This window comes from Amblyraja radiata, chromosome 3, assembly GCF_010909765.2.
Source record: "Amblyraja radiata isolate CabotCenter1 chromosome 3, sAmbRad1.1.pri, whole genome shotgun sequence".
Lineage (NCBI taxonomy): Eukaryota > Metazoa > Chordata > Chondrichthyes > Rajiformes > Rajidae > Amblyraja > Amblyraja radiata.
The window spans coordinates 90,806,394-90,819,733 of record NC_045958.1 but is presented as its reverse complement, the minus strand read 5'-3'; the positions used below and the strand labels follow the sequence as shown (position 1 = coordinate 90,819,733).

General features: G+C 45.3%; 1 protein-coding gene across 1 annotated transcript in view; it reads right to left on the bottom strand.

Annotated features, from left to right (window-relative positions):
* Window positions 1–13,340, bottom strand: part of galntl6 (polypeptide N-acetylgalactosaminyltransferase like 6) — an 821,073-nt gene that overhangs the window by 521,294 nt on the left and 286,439 nt on the right. Inside the window, exon 2 of the mRNA XM_033018312.1 lies at window positions 2,922–3,030. Within this exon, the coding sequence (XP_032874203.1) occupies window positions 2,922–3,030 (109 nt within the window). The remainder of the gene's footprint in view (window positions 1–2,921; window positions 3,031–13,340) is intronic.

Sequence of the window (13,340 nt, the reverse complement as noted above, 5' to 3'; positions counted from 1 at the left end):
AGACTGCAGAGGCCGCTGCAACATCGGTCGCGCCGCCCACCGATAAAGTGCTGGAGGAACTCAGCAGGTCAGGTAGCATCTGTGACTGCCTGACCCACTGAGTTCCACCAGCATTTTGTTTTGTTTTACTGAATAAATTGGAAATGGACAAAGATTTTGAAAGATCGAGGAATTGAGTGTTAAGGGGAACTGACACAATAGAATAATTGAGACCAGCATAGATCAGCCATAATCAAAAGACGATAAGACCATAAGACATAGGAGGAGAATTAGGCCATTTGCCCATCGAGTCTACTTTGTCATATAATCTTGGCTGATCTATTTTTCCCTCTCAACTCCATTTCCCTGCTTTCATCCTGTAGCCTTTGACACACTTATTTATCGGGAACCTATCAATCTACACTTTAAAAATACTCAGTACCTTTGCCCCAACAGCCGTCCGTGGCAATGTATTCCACAGATTCACCACATTCTACCACCACAACGCAACTCTTCCTCATCTCCATTCTAAAGGCATGTCTTTTTATTCTGATGCTGTGCCCTCTGGTTCTAGACTCTCCCATTATTAGAAATATCCTCTCCACATCCACTCTATCTTGGCCTCTCATTATGTGGTAGCCATTCAGGTGAATGGCAGGGTAGGCTTGAGGGGTCTAGAGGCTTGCTCCTGCCCCTGTATCCCCTCGGATCTGGTGTCAATAATAGTGAGCATGCGAGAACGACCACAAAATAGCACAGCTACCTCACAACTTCAATCCTAACCTCTTTTACTGATTATACACATTCTTACTGTGACTGTGTGGGTTTCCTCCCCGTGCACCAAAGAAAGATTAATTGAGCACTGTAAAATTGCCACTAGTATGTGGAGTGTATGTGTATCCTTGGATCGCACAGGAGGATGAAGGGTGATCTTACAGAGTCAAGAGTGTTTTATTGCCATATGTCCCAGATAGAACAATGAAATTCTTACTTGAAGCAGCACAACAGAATATGTAAACATGTGTGCAAAATCATGAGAGGAATAGGCTGGTTAAACGCCCAGAAGAGGGGAATCAAGAACCAGAGGGCCACGTTTTAAGGTGAAGAGGGAAAGATTTAATAGGAACCTCAGGGATGACATTTTACACAAAGGGTGATGGGTGTATGGAACGAGCTGCCGGGAGAGGTAAATGAGGCAGGTACTATCGGAATGCTTAAGAAACACTTAGACAGGTACATGGATAGGACAGGTTTAGAAGGATATGGGGCAAATGCAGGCCGGTGGGACTCGTGTAGATGGGGCATGTTGGTCAGCATGGGCAAGTTGGGCCAAAGGGCCTGTTTCCACGCTGTTTGACTCTAAAACAAGTTACAGGAAAAATGTAATGGAGACAGACATAGACTCAAGGAAATGCAGATGTTGGTTTACACTAAAGGACTCGAAGTGCTGGAGTAACTCAGTGGGCCAGTCTGACGAATTAGATGAGGAAGTCACCTTGGTTGGCATGGATGAGATGGGTCGAAAGACCTGTTTCTGTCCTGTATATCTCTTTGAAACTGGACTACATGTGGATTCAAATACAATGTCCAGTCACACTGGGATTCCCCAGCATTAGATTGGGAATCCTTTTCTCCAATCCCATGCTAGCTGGACCTCTCCTTGGATCAGGTTCCCAATTTATTTATAGCCTGGCAAATAGGAAAACAAAGATAAGTCTAAAGAAGGCCCTGACCCCCAAAACGTCACCCATCTATGTTCTCCAGAGATGTTGCCTGACCCGCTGAGTTACTCCAGCACTTTGTGTCTTTTGAGAGTTTGATGATGGCAGGACATGAGTTCCCTGTCCTTCAGCTATTGAGCTAATGTGGAGATTGATTGATTCTTAATTAGTGACAAGGGTCTGGGGAGAAGGCAGAAGAATGGGATAGATAATGAAAGATAGACCAACCATGACAGAATGGAGGTGTAGACTCGATGGGCCGAATGGCCCAGTTCTGCTCCTACCACGATTGAGCAAGTTTTGTTTAACTGGAAGACAATAGTCAATGGTAGTGCAATCTCCAGAATAGCTTAAAGGCATATACTCAGTGGGCAAGGGGTCTGCTCCTGCACCATATGACTCCATGAACCAAATTGATTGTTACAAGAACTCCATTTCATTTGGGAGGGAAATCTGCCATCCCATGTTGCTCTCCACCACCAGCGAGTCAGGCCCACACAAATGAAGTTGATTCTTTGGGCCCCAAATCTGAAGATGGATATGCTGGCGTTGGAGAGGGTCCAGAGGAGGTTTACGAGAATGATCGGGTTAACCTATGATGAGCGTTTGACGCCACTGGGCATGTACTTCCTGGAGTTTAGAAGGAGTAATGATTGAAACTTGCTGAATAGTGAAAGGCCTACATAGAGTGGATGTGGAGAGGATGTTTCCACTGGTGGGAGAGTCTAGGACTAAGATCATAGCCTCAGAATAAAAGAACGTACATTTAGAAAGGAGACGAGGAGAAATTTCTTTAGGCAGAGGGTGGTGAATCTGTGGAATTAATTGTCACAGACGGCTGTAGAGGCCAAGTGGTTGGGTATTTTTAACACGGAGATTGACAAATTCTTGATTGGGGGGAGAGATAGATCAGCCATGATTGAATGGTGGAGTAGACTTGATAGACCGAATGGTCTAATTCTGCTCCTATGACATGAACTACTGCAGTGGCTGACCAAAGCTCTCTCTAAGAGTAAGTAGAAATGGGAAGTAAAGTCTTGCTTTGCTAGAAATGTCTGCAGCATGTAAATATATTAAAATAGGTGACCAGGGAGAATTTCCTTGGATTTGAAATGGACGTTAGCTCATCTTTAAAAATGAGAGAGGGAACTCAAAACATGCTTCTCTCCTTATTTTCTTTAGTAATTGACCTGTGAAATTTATAGTTCTTGTAGTCCATACCTGAGCGCATGAGATCCTCCTGAATGCTCTGATAGTTGTGCCAGTCTATCCTCTTCAATCCGTCCGGCCAGCCGTAGGAACGGTCTACATTTGGGATGAATGGGAACCCCTGGAAAACATCAACAGATCATCCCATTTAATTATATTGTTTTTACATCTCGCTTTCAACCAGATTGAGACTTTCGACCTACAGCACAAAAACAGGCCCTTCGGCCCACTGCGATCACCCCGTATACTAGCACTATCCTGCACACTGTGGATATGAGGAGAAGGCAGGGGAATGGGGTTAGGATGGAGAGATACATCAGCCATGATTGAATGGCAGAGTAGACATGATGGTCTGAATGGCCTAATTCTACTCCTATTCCTTATGACATATGACATTGAGGGCAATTTACAATTTTACAGAAGCCAATTAAACTACAAACACTATACGTCTTTGGAGTGTGGGAGGAAACCAAAGCACCCGAAGGAAACCAACCCAGACTGAAGAAGGGTTCTGAACCAAAATGTCACCTATTCCGTTTCTCCAGAGATGATGCCTGACCCAGAATTACTACTGTCTGAAGAAGGGTCCCGACCCGAAATATCACCTATTCATGTTCTCCAGATGTGCTGCCTGAGCTGCTGACTTAATCCAGCATTTTGGGTCTTTTTTTGTAAACCAGAATCTGGAGTTTCTTCTATCTACATCCGTGGAGAGATAAACAGGAAATGTACCTGGTTTAACCAAAGAATCTAGTTCTCTCCCCACAGATGCTGCTGCCTGGACTGCTCGGCATCTCCAGCATTTTTATCTCAGATATGCAGAATCTACAGGATTGTTTATTGCTTGTCCACCATCTCAGCTGTACATGTATTTGCAAACTGCCCTTTAATCAGTTCAGTGGGAGAGCCGGTTTGAAAGGAACTCTTTCCCTCTGACCAAGACAGTTGAGCCCATAATCCAGGCAGACCCACCTCGTGGGATACTGAGGGGGTCAGAGGAGCTGAAAGATGTTGGACCAAGATCCAAGTTCCTCTCAAGCAGGTATGACACGGAAGCGCAGCGGTAGAGTTTGCTGTCTTACAGCGCCAGAGACCTGGGTTCGATCCTAGCTAAGGGTGCTGCTTGTACAGAGTTTGTACGTTCTCTCTGTGACTTTCCTCCGGTGGGTTTCCTCCGGATTCCTCCAATAATCCGAAGCTGTGCAGGTTTGTAGGTTAATTGGCTTCATAAAAATTGTCTGTGTGTGTGTAGGATAGAACGAGCATACGGTGATCACTGGTCAACGTAGAATCGGTGAACCTAAGCCCGTCCCACTTAGGAAACCTGAACGGAAACCTCTGGAGACTTTGCGCCCCACCCAAGGTTTCTGTACGGTTCCCGGAGATTGTAGGTGGTTGCCGGAGGTTGCAGGTAGTGGAAGCAGGTAGGGAGACTGACAAAAACCTCCGGGAACCTCCGGGAACCGCACGGAAAGCTTGGGTGGGGCACAAAGTCTCCACAGGTTTCCGTTCAGGTTTCCTAAGTGGGACAGGGGCATTAGGGCCTGTTTCTACTCTGTATCTCTAAACTAAACTAAGTTCATCCTGGTCCCTTGAATGGTATTCATTTTCCTGATCAACACCATTAGAATTATGATCTGATCATTATTACTGTGTTTAATTTAGTTCATTTAGAGATACATAATGAGACCAGGCCCTTTAGCCCACTCCGACCAGCGATTACTCTTCACATAAGTTTTCAAAGTTATCCAACTTTCGCATCCACTCCCTATACACTGGGGCGTTGCTGTTACAGACTCGAATTAATCTACAAACCTGAACGTCTTTGGGAAGTGGGAGGAAACCAAAGCACCCGGAGTAAACTCAGGCGATCACAGGGAGACATTCCAAGTCCACAAACAAACAGACAGCACCTGAGATCAGACTCGAACCAGGGTTCTCCGGCGCTGTGTATCAGCAGTTCTACCAGCTGTGCCACTGCACCAGTTTTGCTGGCGGGATCTTGCTGAGCACAAATTGGCGGCCTATCAAACTTCACGCTTCATATATTGGGCTCCTTTAAAACCCACTTCCGTGGCTGGTAAGTGCTACCAGCAGACATGAAGCTGTGAAATGCACTCATACAATAGGCCTCATCAGCCATGCTGAGAACTGGAGGGGAAGCAAATAATCCTCACACCTGGGGAACACAAGATGTAAATTTACAGGGTATATGCCAGCCTTGTTATGTGCTTATGGCACCAATGCTGACCTCATGTGGCCTTGCTAGTAATCGGTCAACCACAGAGAAATAAACCTTCATTCATTCCAGTCACAACATTCTTGCGCAATTGTAAACACTGGCAATGTTGGCACGGTGGCGCAGCACGGCCTCAAGGTGATGCAGCGGTAGAGTTGCTACCATACAGCGCCAGAGACCTGGGTTCGGAAACCATGTGCTGTCTGTACGGAGTTTGTACATTCGACCCATGACCCCTGTGGGTTTTCTCCAGGATCTCTTGTTTCCTCCCACACTCCAAAGGTACACAGGTTTGAAGGTTAATTGGCATGGTAAAATTGTAAATTGTCCATAGTGTGTAGGACAGTGCCAGTGTATGGGGATCACTGGTCGGCACAGACTCGGTGGGTCGAGGGGCCTGTTTCCACACTGTATCTCTAAAACCAAACCTAAAAAACGAAAACTTTTCTCAAATTGCCCTCTTTGACTTTATCTGCTCTGGTTAACTTCTTTCCATGGTTCAATTTATAGACAACCTCCTCTTGAGAGACATCAGACGCTCCTGGGTTTTTATGCACTCTGTAGCCTTAGCAGAATTAGAATGTGAACTTTGCAGTGATGCAGAATCGATAGTAAATGTATAAGAAGGAACTGCAGATGCTGGTTTACACCGAAGATAGACACAAAATGCTGGAGTAACTCAATGGGACATCTCTGGATAGAAGGAACGGGTCCAGAACTGCTGCCTGTTCCGCTGAGTTACTCCAGCATTGTGTGTCTATCTTCGATAGTAAATGCATCCTGTCTCACGCATTCACACCCTTTCATCCTTCGGTGTTGCGCATGTGTCCATTCCAGGTTTTTATTAAAAGCTGATTTTTCTGGTTGATTTGTTACACCACTGTCAACTCTTCCAATCTGGGCTTGTTACGTATGTGTTTTGTACAGAGCAGACGATGATAGTCTGTTCATTAGCAGATTACTTGCTTTCATTCAAAGTTACCTTGAAGATATCTCCACATCTGTAAGGAGGGAGGTTGTGACAAAATAATTTAAGTTGTGTGTACTGCCCGAAAGAAGGGGTGAGGAGTGTGGCACAATGGTGCAGCGGTAGAGAACCTGCCTTACAGCGGCAGAGACCCAGATTTGATCTTGACTACGGGTGCTATCTGTACCGAGTTTGTACATTCTCCCTGTAACCGTGTGGGATTTCCCCGGGTGCTCCGATTTCATCCCACAAACCACACTTGCAGGTTTGTAGGTTAATTGGAGATAAACACAAAATGCTGGAGTAACTCAATGGGTCAGGCAGCATCTCTGGAGAAAATGACTAGGTGATGTTTCAGGTCAGAAACAGTAGGTTAATTGGCTACTGTAAATTGTTCCCAGTGTGTAGGATAGAATGAGTGTATTAGTGATCGCTGGTCGATATAGACTTGATGAACTAAGACCCCTGTTTCCAGACTGTTTCTCTAAAGTAAACTAAACTAAAGGAGAGAATTCCTTACACAAAATGCTTTGTCATTTTCTACCTCTGATTGTGTTGGATGTTTAGTCTTTCAGTGAATTCAAGGCTGTGTATTCTTTGGACGGTTAAGTTCAGGGATGGAGCAGGAAAATGGATAGTGCACCCTCTTCCAACACCAGCAAAGCAAGCTCACGCGGTCACAGGGAGAACGTGCTAACTCTGTACAGAAAGTTCCCGTAGCCAGGATCAAACCTGGGTCTCTAGCGCTGTAAAACCCCTGTCCCACGGTACGAGGTCATTCCAAGAGTTCTCCCGAGTTTGCCCTGATTCGAACTCGGAGATTTACAGTAATGGCCACTCGTCGGTACTTGGGGCTCTCGTGGACATTTTTCAACATGTTGAAAAATCCTCACGAGTCTTCCCGTGCTTACCTGCCGTTAGCAAGTCATCCCGAGTACCTGCCGTTAGCGCTAAGAGACGTCCCCGAGCTCCGACGTACCCGCTACGTTCATTCTCCGTGCTTACCACGAGTTTGTTTTTTTTCACACTCGGGAGAGCTCTTGGAATGGACTCGTACCGTGGGACAGGGCTTTAAGGCAGCAAGTCTACCGCTGCACCACTGTGCTACCACTTACTGAAGGAGCTCTGCACTGTTGCAAATTGCCATCTTTAGTTTAATTTAGTTTAGAGATAGTGCCTGGAAACAGGCTCTCCTTCCCACCAAGTTCACGCCGACCATCGATCACGTGTACTACTTCTATCCTACACACTACGGTATATTTTACAGAAACCAATTAACCTACAAACCTGCACGTCTTTGGAATGCGTGAGGAAACCGGAGCAGCCAGAGAAAATCCCATGCGGTCACAGAGAGAACGTGCAAACTCCGTCCAGACAGCACCCATAGTCAGGATCGCACCTGGGTCTCTGGCACTGTAAGGCAGCAACTCTGCTGCTGCACCACTGTGCCGCCCCTCTCTCAGAGGGGACTAATATAAAAGGAATAGATTCAGAAATGAGCTGGCAGTCTAGTTGAATCAAATTGCATTGATCGATACACTGCGGAAACATGACCTTCGGCCCATTGAGGCGACATCTACCATCAATCACACATTCACACTAGTTCCACGTTATCCAACTTTCACAACCACTCCAACTACCAAAAGTGACCAATTAACCTACAAATCCACACGTCTTTCGGATGTGGGAGGAAACCCATGCAGTCACAGAGAGAAAATGCAATCTCCCCATAGGCAGTACCCAAGGTCAGGATCGAACCTGGTCTCTGGTGCAGTGAGGTAGCAGCTCTACCAGCTGTGCCAATGTATACTGTATACTCTCTGAGCTTCAATTGAACATGCGATTTGTTGTATCCTGATACGTATGATAATCACCAATAAACTAAACTATTTAGTTTCTTTTGGCCTTGATGATTCTTTGATTTTTCACTCTTGAGTCCCTACTAATGAGTAACAGAGAAACTAGGCCAAGACCTGTGTTACAAGCGGGGCTCCACGCAGTTGGAGATTGCTCTAGGAAGCAGAACAGAGAAAGTACAGCACAAGAACAGGCCCTTTGGCCCATAATGCCTGTGCGAGCATGATACCAGGATAAAATAATCTAATCTGCTTGCATATCCATGTGCCTATCCATACGGCTCTTAAACACCACCATAGTTGCTGCTTTTCACCACCTCCTCTGGCAGCACGTTCTGGGCAGCCATACTCTATAAAAAACAACTTACCCCGCACACCTTTAAACTTTCCCCCTCTGACCTTAAAGCTAAGCCCTCCAGACGTTGACATTTCCATTCTGAGAAAAAGGTTCGTAATGTCTGCCCTATGTCTCTCATCATTTTATAAATCTGTGTTATCGGGTGGGATCCCGTTGGAGGTGGCGAAAATGTCGGTGGATTATATGATGTATGCGACGGCTGACAGGGTATAAGGTGAGGACAGGGGGAACTCTGTCCTTGTTACGAGTAGGGGGATGGGGAGTAAGAGCGGAGCTGCGGGATGCAGAGGAGACCCAGGTGAGAGCCTCATCTACAATAGAAGAGTGGAATCCCCGTTCTCTAAAGAATGAGGACATCTCCGATGCCCTGGTCTGGAACACCTCAGCCTGGGTGTAGATGCGGCTTAGACGCAAACTAAACTAAACAGCTATATCGGAGCTGAATCAAACCATGTTTAGAAGAGTAGTACATTTCCCAGTTTGCTTACCAATGTCTGATCTTTGAAAGGCGAGTGCAGATGACAGTGGCAGTGTGAATTGTTAAAATAAAAATATACTGCAACTCTGCGGTTGACAGTCAATTTGGTGGAAATGCGTGTAGCACGCAGCTGTGAAACCAGCTGTTCATGGCCCTACCTCCAGCAACCAGAGAGGTCATCTCAGAACGCCCACACTGAATCTTAATTAGCTGGGAGTGACAATGTGATTTATAATACATGTTGTATGTTTACTTTCTTGGCTGCCGCTTTTTAACGATTGAGACGTGAACTTTTTATAAAGCTTCATCTTTTACTTCTTGGCACAACGGATGTCCTCAACTGGGGAATCATGACAAGCAGCGTAGGAAACAAGGCTATTTAGTTCCACAAAGCCTCTTCCACTGTTCAGTGAGATAGAACAGTGGAATCGGGGGCTGCACGGTGATGCAGCGGTAGAGTTGAAAATACGCTCCTAAAGTTTACCCCCTAGTCTAGTTCAGTAAAACACTGACTCAAGCACTGGACCAACTAAGGTCCACGAACCTTGAGAGGCCGAACTACATAGGGGTGGTCCCCTTACAATCCAATCATACATATCAATTACATCAATACATTATTGACAGTTCCCCAACACAATTACAGAGGGTCTTAAACATTTTTTCTTACAGAAGCTTCTGGAAGGAAGCTAGTCAACTGAATAATGCAACATTTACCCTGGAACACAAAACAATTTTGCCAGGGCTTAAGACTTTGGCCAATTAACAAACAGCAGGGTAACTGTCTTACAACATTATTTACATTATTTACAATTCCTTGGCTCCAATCAAACTCATGCATTTACAATACCTTGGAGGTCCTATGCAAGATTCTCCTACATACTAACAATTACAAAGATACTTAGACCTCCCTTATCTAAGGTCCTGATCTAGGACCTGGACTTTCTGGCACCAGCTAGCAGCCTGTGGCATCTTATACAGAATTAACCAAAGGGCCTTGTGAATGCATGAATCCTCTGCTTTATTTTGGCTTTATTCTGGCTCTATTTTGGCCAGGATTTAGAGTTGCTGCGTTACAGCGCCAGAGACCTGGGTTTGATCCTGACGACGGGTGCTGTCTGCATGGAGTTTGTACTTTCATCCCTGTGACCACATGGGTTTACCCCAGGTGCTCCAAATTATTCCCACACCTTCAAAGACGTGCAGGTTTGTAGGTTAATTGGTTTCAGTAAAATGTTAAATTAGTGTTTGCATATGGGGTGACCACTGGTTGGCACAGACCCAGTGTGCCGAAGGGCCTATTTCGATGCTGTATCTCTAAAAACTAAAGTACAGCACAGAACAAGAACAGGCTCTTCGACCCATAATGTCAGTACAGGACATGATGCCAAGACCAACTCTCCTGTGCCTGCACGTAATCCACATCCCTCCATTCCCTACATATCAGTATGCCTATCCAAAAGTCTCTTAAATGCCACAATCATATTAGCCTCCACCACCACCCCCGGTAACATGTTCCAGGTACTCACTACCCTCTGTGTAAAAATGTATCCAATACATCTCCTTTAAAGTTTGCTCATTTCATCTTCAAGCTTTGCCTTCTAGTTTATTAGTTTAGAGATATAGCATGGAAACAGTCCCTTCGGCCCACCGACTTCATATCCACCAGCGATCCCCGCACGTTAACACCATCCTATGCACACTAGGAACAATTTACACTTGTACCAAGCCAATTAATCTACATGCCTGTACGCCTTTGGAGTGGGAGGAAACCGAAGATCTCGGGGAAAACCCATATGGTTACAGGGAGAAGGTACAAACTCCCTTCAGACAGCACCCATAGTCGGGATCCAACCCGGGTTTTCGGTGCTGCAAGTGCTTAGTATTTGCTATTTCCATCCTAGAAGAAAAGCTCTGACTTTCTACGCTGTCAATACCTCTCATAAATTTATATGCTTCTCACAGACCATAGTTTAATTCCAAATATCTATCTTTTGCCACATACCCATTAATACTTTTAGGTAACAAAAACTGGTGATGATTCTGTTCATGTTCACTTTTGGGGAACATTTTCACCTGTGCCAGATGGTTTGACTTTGTCCCACTCCACACTAGTTCACAACAATCTAGTTGAGTACGTAAAACACAAAGTGCTGTCTTAACTCAGCGGGTCGGGCAGCATCGATGGATAGAATGGACAGACAGCGATTCAGGAGCCTTCTTCAGACCTGACCTGGAACGTCACCTATCCATTCCTTCCACAGATGCTGCCTGATAGGAGCATGTGTGATCCCAGGATGGATGTGAAACATGGGGCTAGTTAGCGGACTTTTGGTGGAAAAGGTTTGGGGGGGGAGGGGGGGAAGAAACCAGTGCATGGTCGAAGGAGTGGAGGGGGCAAAAGTAAGACAGTGTGAGTGTTGGGGGGGGGGGGGGGGGGGGGGGGAGGGGACAAAGGGAATGGAGCTGGTGGTAGAGGACACCTAAATTGGAGAATTCACTCTTCATACTATTGTGTTATAAGCTACATCATAAACAAGCCTTCCATTGACCTGATACAGGAAGATCTCTAACAGTGGGCAGTACTCTTCCGGACTGAGATGAATGCATGGGCGTCACTTCTGCATTGGATCTGCATGTGCCGTGGTGGAGACAGATATGCTAGTGGTATTAAAGAGGCTTTTAGATAGTACATGAATATGCAAGGTATGGAGGGATACAGATCACATGCAGTTGAAGCGGTTAGTTTAATTTGGCATCATGTTCGGCATACAGTAGCCATAGGCAGTAGTCATAGTAGCAGACAGCAGGGAAACAGGCCCTTCAGCCCAACTTGTCCATGCCAGTCCAATTTGCCTGCCTTTGGTCCATATTCCTACAAACCACTCCTATCCATGTGCTTATCCAAATGTCCTTTAAATGTTGTAATTGTGCTGGCCTCAACTACCTCCTGTGGCAGCTCATTCCATAATCTTACCCTTCTCACCATAAACCAATGTCCTCCAGTTTTTGATCCCCCTACCCTGGGTAAAAAATAGAATCCTATTAAATCTCTCCCCCTCACCTGAAACCTATGTCTAGTTGTTGATTCCCCTACTCTGGGCAACATATTCTGTGTATTCATCTTCAGTCTGAAGAAGGGCCTGAACCCAAAATGTCACCTATTCCTTTTCTCCAGAGATATGGCCTGTCCCGCTGAATTACTCCAGCATTTTGCAATTATTTTCTGTTTAAACCAGCATCTGCAGTTCCTTCCTACACACTGTGCATTTACCCAATCTATTCCTCTCATGATCTTGTACACTTCTATAAGATCACCCCTCACCCTCCAGCGCTCCAAGGAATAAAGTCCAAGTCTGCTCAACCTCTGCCATTAGCCCAGCCCCTCGAGTCCTGGCAACATCCTTGTAAATCTTCTCTGCGCCCTTTCCAGCTTGACAACACCATGTGGACAGGCAGATCCTCATACCGTACACCGAGATACACTGTTCTATTTAATATTGTATTGCATTTTATCAAAATTGTCACCGAGTTCATCTTCTCGTAATTAAACATTTAACTTGCACTTAGATTTTCAGTGTAAGCCATTGTATATGCTTATGGGTCTCATTGTAAAAACATGTTCCATTATCCAGGCAATTTATTGATACATTTAAATTCTTATCACATTAGCCTTTTTTCACATCAACTGAAAGCAATGTTTACATCAATTAAAAACTAGTTATGAAGTTCACCGTGGGTTCTGGTCTTTGCAATAGAAGCAGTAGGTGCTAGAACCACTCAGCAGATAAGCGACATGATAAGATGAGATGAATAGACTGGGTAGACACGCAGATTCTCTTGCCTAGAGTAGGGGAATCGAGAACCGGACGACCTGGATTTAAGGTGAAAAGATTTAATAGGAATCTGAGGGGCAACATTTTCGCACAACGGATGGCGGGTGTATGGAACGTGCTGCCAGAGAAGGTAGTGGAGGTAGAGACTACCACAACATTTAAGAAACATTTAGACAGGCACATGGGTAGAACAGGTTTAGAGGGATATGGGCCAAACACAGGCAGGTGGGACTAGTGTAAATGGGGCATGTTGGCCATTGTGGGCAAGTTGCACCGATGTGGCTGTTTCCACACTGTAAGACTCTATAACTCTATCTGTGAGAAGAGGCACAGTTTCAGAAAGAGAAACAGAATTGAGAAAAAGTTCCAGACGTGGAAAGGTAACTGTTTCCCTCTCCATAGATGTTGCCCGACGTGCTGCACATTTCCAGGTTTTTTTTCCTACCAATTTTAGAATCGATAAGGAAATTAGATATAATAGGAGAATCAGATATGAGGGGGGGACCTCATTGAAACGTTCAGAATAGTGCAAGGCCTGAATAGAGTGAATGTGGAGAGGACATCTCCACTAGATGAGCAGGAATTTCTTTGGTCAGAGGGTGGTGAATCTGTGGTATTCTTTGCCACAGAAGACTGTGGAGGCTCCTATCACTGTTATGACCTTATGATATGATAGGGGGATTAAATATGATGGGGCACA